Source organism: Acanthisitta chloris, unplaced genomic scaffold (genome assembly GCF_000695815.1).
Source record: "Acanthisitta chloris isolate BGI_N310 unplaced genomic scaffold, ASM69581v1 scaffold31817, whole genome shotgun sequence".
Taxonomy (NCBI): Eukaryota; Metazoa; Chordata; class Aves; order Passeriformes; family Acanthisittidae; genus Acanthisitta; species Acanthisitta chloris.
Window position 1 is genome coordinate 54030 of NW_008683733.1, and position 8124 is coordinate 62153.

General features: G+C 38.5%; 1 protein-coding gene across 1 annotated transcript in view; it reads right to left on the bottom strand.

The window, feature by feature from the left end:
* Positions 1 to 2051, bottom strand: part of ATP10D (ATPase, class V, type 10D) — a 32535-nt gene extending 30484 nt beyond the window's left edge. The window contains 2 exon segments of the mRNA XM_009079056.1: positions 833 to 1027; positions 1786 to 2051. Coding sequence (XP_009077304.1) covers positions 833 to 1027; positions 1786 to 2051 — 461 coding nt within the window.
* Between the last annotated feature and the right edge of the window lie 6073 nt (positions 2052 to 8124).

Genomic DNA, 8124 nt, shown 5'->3' on the forward strand with positions numbered 1-8124 from the left:
AAAAGGGTCCACTATACTTTCTTTAACTTTGTATTTTGCACGCTCGGACTATCCCTTTATGACAGGTGTAAAAGAATAACAATTACATGGACAGCACTGATGTACACTAAAATAAGCTTTTGGCCAGTTAATTCAGAACATAATCCGTTTGTATTCCTATCTTTTTATTATCCAAGCACAGTAACTGCCTGCCAGCAAACCTCTCCCCAGCAGCAGTGCAGGGTCCACTCCTGACTTGCACCCACAGTCTGTAATAGCACAGCCCTGCACTGTGGAACAGATGCTAACATTTGTGCCAAACTGTGTGATGCACTCAGATTGAAAATCATCTCATTCTGTTTGGGGAACTGTGATTACATTATGAGTACAATTAGACACCATTAATGAATCATAAACTAGCAGCCTTTGAATATCCACAATGCTTACATCCATTTTAGAGGAATTAAAATTACACCTTTCAGAATAAATGCTATATACGATACCTAACTCGTCAAACTACCTTGGTTAACACAGTAAAAATTCATGCATGAACACACTTGCCTCAAAGCATAATCTTTCGCAGTAAATTTGACACTTAATTTCATATCCATTTAGTAAAACTGGTGATTGAGACTCAACTAGTCGCTGAGCAACATGATGCAAACAGTCCTGCTTTGAGCAAGGGTTTAAGACCAGATCAACTCCAGAGACTTTCCAGCTTAAATTATTTTATGATTCTATGAGTATCCAGAAAGTAAACCAAAGGAATTATCAACAACTTTTTCACATACAGTCACACTTAAACAATAACAATAAATAATAACAATAAACCACAAAGACTGTTGTCTCTTACCTGCTATATACTTTGGTTAGTAAGTTGTTTATCTGTTTATCCATTTTGTACCTTGAGTAATCTTCCAGACCATCTTTCACTGCAATAATTGTCAGAACCACTACCAGAGGTAGCATTGTAATTTCTTTTTGGAATGCTTCCACCAGAGGAACCCAATTTAGGACAACCAGAAATAGGAAATACAAATTGGCAACTCTGAAACAAAGACAAAACACAGGAGTTAGCTGTGATAGGAGATGATGATCCTTATTTCTCCACTCCACACTATACACACACTTAAGTTCTTCACTCTAACTGCAATTTAAGAATTATGTATCCAGAACTGTTTTCACTCTCCAGTCAATCATTTAATTACTTAGCTGCACAGTTGCTTAATACAGATGATCAGATAATGCAGAAACCAAGAATTTTCCTGTATTTTCAAACCTGTCCTCCAGGTACATGTTTTCTAGTAAGGCACTGGTGAACTTTCACTCTCTCAAATTTCCAGATCTTTTAAACTTAATTTTATAATCTCTTAGGAGAGATGACACATCTTAAAAAGGAAGCCATCCTACAGTCTCCCCGTGTCACTTTACAAATCAACAGTCCTCCAAGCAGAAGGAAGATGAAAAAAATTGGCAAAGAGAAAGGCATGAGGGAAGAGGGAAAACACATTTGTAGGAAATGAGCTGAAAATCCTCCTGCAGATTGGTGTGTGGCAGTGCTCCAAGTGCAGGGAATAGTTCAGTAGTCCAAAGAACTGAGTAAGTGGAAAGTACATCAGCTAAGGAGAACAGGATTAGCCCAACACTGATGATACTCAAGAGACTTTGCCCAAATAAGACATATATTTTCAGAAGTGATGGGCACTTCAAGAGGAAGAATAGTTTTTGAGTATATAGTAACACACATATTTAAACAAAAGGATTCCACTTCAGAAGAATTACCATAATCAAAAAGGAGTTCATTACCTGTGAAACTGTTCAAATAAATTCCGTGGTAAAAAATTCAATAAAGTATACTTAGTAGTCCGTATTTTGTTGTTCATGTACAGTTTTGATACTTTTTCATACTCTTCCTTAAAACGTCCCAAACAGGGTATCACTATCCTGTGCTTGCCAGTAGTTTTTGATGATTGATAGCACTTGCTACTTGCATTGCTACTGCTACTTTCTCTGCCATCTGTTGATATCAGTCGCTGCCAACGGTATCGGGCCCAGCGGATGGGATCTGCCATTGCACCTGAAATGCTTTACAATCCAAGGAGGGTCTTCTATCTAGAAACATTTTAAAATACAGCAATGTTATGCAACAATTATGTAAAGGCTTTTCAACTAACACGTCACAGTTACAATTTGGAATGACCCTGGGAAACAAGTCTGTTTCATATGTTGACTAAAAAAACCCAACCCAGACAGTTAATAGGTTACGCTATGTCAGCAACTTCTGCTTCAAAGACTGAATCTATCTCAATTTCATACACCCTTTCAGGATTCTGGACTTTGATTACACTGTTTAAAATACATAATATTTTTGTAACAGCAGCCTGCCCACCAGTTTCTCATGCTACAGTACAGTGAAAAATCAGACAGGCTTCTAATTCTGCAGAGAACATTTTGAAAGGAATCCTCATCTCAGACACTGCAGTTCTCACTGATGATTAACAAATTTCATTAGACTCAGGAGTCAACATCTAGCAATATGCATCAGCCTTAGACATGTAGTGAGGAATTGCCAGTGAAAGGCACTAAGTAAATATTGTGAACAAAAAACATCTCTTCCTATTGAAAAAGAAACTGGTTTGAGAATTTTTAGCAACTGCCAGAGGATGAATAAACTTTATGCCAACATTTCTCCTCTAGTTACCTTAGCTAAGCTTTAGAAATCTACCCAGGAATTTGTTTTCCTAAAGAAAGATGAAGTTCACAGGTATAGGTGATACCTTATCAGATCACCCAATGCAGTCAGAAAAGGCCTTTAGACACACAAACCATGCTTTACTAGAAGCTCAAAACTGCTAGTTTATTCTTCTTTCTCATTAAATCTGGATCATAAAGGAATGAACACCTTTTCTCTAGTTAACCAGAGCGTCAGAGGAGTTTTATCAGCTCCATGTTAGACATTACAAAGAATTAAGTCACCAAAGATCAAATCAAAGCTGTTTTAAACAATTTTCCCCTTAAAACATAATTTGAACCTCTTGCCATGTTATTTTTCTTAGTAAATTCTTGAGTTCTTCAGCAAATGTGAACTGAAAGTGGCAATACAAAAAGGTAGATGTCTCTTCAAACACTGGCAAATTATGAGTTACTAGTAACAAGATGAGTTACTGTGAAGCACTAGTTTTAAAAGATTGACTTTAAAAATATGTTTATGTTTAAGAAGCCCAAGAATAACGTTTCTGTTTTTGAAAACAGGAGGCCTAAATTATAATTTGCTAAGTTTTAAGGACAGCATTAAGCAAGCTCATTTTTAAACTATACATTCAAGTGAACACTACTCAATCTTGCTAAATGGCAATAGCTGATACAGAGATAATTCAGGTGTGGCTTACACTCAAGAAGGGAAGTTTTTGTTGCAAGCTTACTAACGCCACATGGTTAACGATGAAATGTGGAAGGGAATTATCTGACACTGGACATATTATTTGCTTTCTCTCTACATCAGTTCTTTCATGTACTCTGTTTCCTCCTCTTATAAAGCACTTTGAGATGCAAAAAAACTGGAAGGACTAGATATGGCTAACATGACATAGCTGATTGTCATATCTTTGTAAAAGTAAGGCACAGCAGTGCCATTTTTACTACAGGACAGATCAACACTATCCATGTGTGACCATCCAAGATCACAAAAAAGCATTAGCTAGTGCTAATGCTGAAAAAAGCCCTACTTTCAAATGGTCTGTACCCTGAAAGAAGGGCCTTTCATAACTGCATGCAAGCCTTTGCTCCTGGTTTTCCTGAAGGGAGATGAAGCTGTGGCAAAAAAATCCTTCACTCAGTTATATTATTGGTAGCCTTTGGCAAAACACTTAGCAATCACTGACCTCTCCCATACCAGACCATTTCTTAAGACTGTCAGCAAAACTGATGTGTAGATAATTTAGCTAATGTTTATACTGCTCTGGAACTGCACCTTACTATTAAGTTGTGGTCATTGGCTTGCATGTCACTGAGGTGCCTGACCATTTACCCTTGCTTGTCTTGACCACTTCCTCCCTTCTGACAACATCCTTCTCTTTTGCTGTGATCTCCAAGTAGTTAGCCCTCATTCTTCTTTCAGAAAATTCCTTGTTAAATACTCTTGGTAAATGACATGTTTCACAAGAATGTTCCTCAAACCTTTGGCACATGCATGCTTATGGCACGTGTTTCTATCCTTCCCTGCTCAGGCAGGGTGCAGTAGGCCTTCTGTGTCATCTGGGCTGGTTTCCAGTAGGAAGTAATAAATCAATTCTTGGAAAACAGAAATGCAATCAATAAAACTGCATTTTCCTACCTGAAAAATGTCTACAGCATCTAAAAGGGAAGCAATTCAGAAAACACATCTCCCTAGGAACATCCTTTTTTTCTTTGCTCCCCACCTGAATATTTCAGGATGTTCTGCAGGTCAGAGGTTCTGAGTGACCAGGGAAGATAAAAAATGCTAATGCAGATGGAGGTCACACTACACAATGCTATGGAAGAGTGGATCAACCCTGATCCACACAAAAGTCCCATTTAAACCTCTTAGTAAGTTTCACTGCACAGGTTCACTAGCAGTTGTGTCACTACACTGACAGATCTACACAGGGTGAACATTAAAAAGTCCTCCCAATCATCTTTGAGAACTCAGAAGCTATTAGACAATGGACAAGCTTAAGGGAGCCACAGCCTGCAAATTAACTCTGAAGAACAGAAAATTCTTTCATCCTAAGGATTTCTCTGTAACATGCAATTTCACATGTCTTTGCTAGCCAATATGAAATCTGCAGGGACACTGCAATACACCAAATAGATCTGGATAAGAGAGCTGCACTGCCAATTTATGGGACAAACAGCCAAATACCTGCAAGAATCAAATCATCAATTTCAAGAAAAATACATGCAAATGATTGCAACCACATGTTTTGAGTTATAAAGGGAATGCTAAGAACTCTTGAATTAACAGTGGAAAGCAGGTATCACTAAGAAAATTGAACTGCTGTGGCACTATTTTGTCATGCACTCCTACCTAACAAGCCTAAACTAGCATAGGCAACACTGAAAACCAGCAAGCCTTCAAACACCTTGGATCTTGGAAAGAAAACTTCTTGGTTGTGAGTACATTCAGTGAGCCTTCGACAGCTCTTCACAACTAAAAATCAATCAGTAGATGCATTAAAACCCAGGAATTGCCAAGGCCCTGACACAACGTCAATTGCAAGATAATTATGAGTAAACCACACATGCAATAATGTTGGTTGATGTGCTACAGTATAGGAGTAATATCTAAAAGTATAAAATCTCCTTCACCTTGGGTATTTAGGATGCCAATCATATCTTGTATCTATAGATATAACCAAACCATTCACTAATGAATTTTAGGTTTAAATTTCAGAAGAATCATGTATTTCTCCTACAGGTAACCAGTCTCCTAGTAGAACTGAAGACTGCTGGAGAGCTATCATTTGTGCAAATATTTTACAGCCTTTTCTCCATTCATCAGAAAAATTCTGCTTTATGCCCTGTTCTCATGTGCCACATTGGTCTCTCAAAACTGTATACCAAAACCTTTCAGGTTAAGTATTATTATTTTATGACCATCTCACAAGTTTAGTTTATGGTCACACAGCACTTAATCTCTACAGATGCTTTGGTATGTGTGAAATTCACATTAATTTCGCAGTAAGACTAAGGTGTGGGCCATGTTAAAAAATTTATACTGGTGTTCACATGATACAGAAGGATGTGATTTTTTTTTAAAATTAGTATACACACCCTATGTTACAGTAAATAGTTTTAAAGGAAGTGGATCATTATTGGTAGTAATGCTGGGTTTTAACTATGCTGATATATTTAAAGGGCCAAAACTCTGTTGCATAAGTAAGGTCCAGGGTACTCATTGAAATTTACACAGAAAGTACCTGTTACAACAAGAAACTACTTGAGTTCCTAAAATCCTAGATTAGGTCTCTGACTAGTTTTATTCTTCTGGTTTTCTAAGACATCTACATTATCAGCTACTCAAGAATCCCAAGACATCCACTGAGGTTTTCAGGTCTAATGCTTTAGAGTTAGTGAATTTTTGACAAAACTGACTCTTCTATAGCCTCAGGAATACAATTAGATATATATCAGAGCAATAAAACCTGCTTACTGCTTGGGGATATTTTGACAGGAATCACCTGTGAATCTAATTTAATCACTAGAGTGTTTCTGCAAGACTACAAAACATGACTCTTGAGGTGATATTTCAGGCCTGAAAGTGAGAAGTGACCTACAGCCACTCAGGGTTCAACTACAAATGTGTATCTTTAAAAGTTGTTATCAATAAAAATGAAACCAAAAGAAGCCTAAAAATAAAAATGCAAGGGATAAAGAATGCTCAAATTCTGACCCTAGTAGCCCCAAAACTATTTAAGACATGACAGAATCAGTGCTCTGAGTAGCTGAACTGAGATAAAAGTTAACACTGAAAGGAGTTGCTCTTGCTTCCACCTCCCACTCCTACCTTCATCCCCTCCTTAATAATTGATCAGGTACTTACTGAACATGGTTCTCACTGATCTGCATGACCTTTTACTAACTCAAAGACAGTAACATTACTGGATTTCTCAATCCAGCCCACATCTGTGAAAGTACTCATATTGGCACAAGCAAGATGGGACAGGAATATCAGATTACAGAATCTTGGAGTACTTATGTAGAGCACTCAGTCCTGATTTTAGTCCAGTTTTCATTAGAAATATATATCAGCTCTGGCTATTGCCTTTGAAATCCAGATCACCTACTGTAGCAGCAATTTACAAAAGAATGGGATTCTTGTCTGTAAGTTCTCCCTTTTGCTCCTGTAAATGTACACAGACAAACTGCAAAGATTCACTCTAAAAGAAATGGTTTCAGAGCAGCTTTTGGGGCATGCATTCCACTCTGATCTTATGCAAACCATTTAGAGACTCTCTGCTGCAAACCACCACTTATGAAAACAGGGATAATGACAATTCTGTTATCTCTTGGTGATGATATGAAGGCAAACATGTTTTTAAATACAAGGTTTCTCAATACTGTGGTCATTGGTGGGACATAAATATCCCATAAGTATTACTTTAGTATTAAAATAATAATAACTTTTATATTAAAAGCACTTTTTTCTATAGTGGCTGTACTTCTGACAAGAACTTTGATTTTTCTTTCCCATCTTTGTGAACATTTTCTCATCACTAAGCACAGTAATTATTACTGAGGCCCAATCCTGTGAATGCCTTGTGCACTCTGCACCCTCTGTACTTCCCTGAAGGCCCAGGAATTTCCCTGCAACTTATATGGATTTAAGCCTACTTCCTTGCCATAAATCTGTAAAGCAATAAAAAAACTTACACCTCAGTCACCACCATGAATTATTAAAGCAAAGGTTTTAGTTTCTGGATACAAAGTCTTAATTACTTTTACTTTCTGGTCTGTTTCCAGAGCAGCTCAGTCGATGAAATTAACATATGCAGGGGTGGCCTCATGGCCCAGGAGACACTTAAAAACATAAAAGTACAAATTGTCCTTTTTCACCACCCTGACCACTGCAGTGCCACGGAGCTACCACCTTCACTAGGTTTCACACTGGTAGTTGGCTGCTAACATAGAGGAACTCATTGGAGAGGTCAAGCTTGGGCTGCAGTGGGTGTGCCTTGGTGGGATTCATGATCTCAAGGGATATAGGACAGGTGAAAAGTTAGGAAAGTGGACCTTCAACAGGACCTTCAAAGTTAATCAACCTGAAAAGTTAGGAAAGTGGTCCTTCAACAGGAACTGTTAGATGGGGCCGCCTGGGAAACTGTCCTTAGGGGTAAAGGAGAAGAACAGAGCTGGCAGCTAATTACAGGCATGTTTACTTAAAGTACAAGAACTGGCAATTACCATGTGCAAGAAATTAGGCAAGGAAGGCAGGGGCCCAGCATGGCTGAGTAAAAACCGGGTCAAACTGAAACTACACAGGCAGTGAAACAGGAACACGCACATCGGGAAGACTCCAGGGACACTGCTTGGAGCGCAGCGATGGGGTCGGGGAAGGCAAGAGCAGAGCCCCGAGGGCCGCAGGACGCGGCGGGGCAGGGGGGACAGACCTCGGGAAGGCAGAGC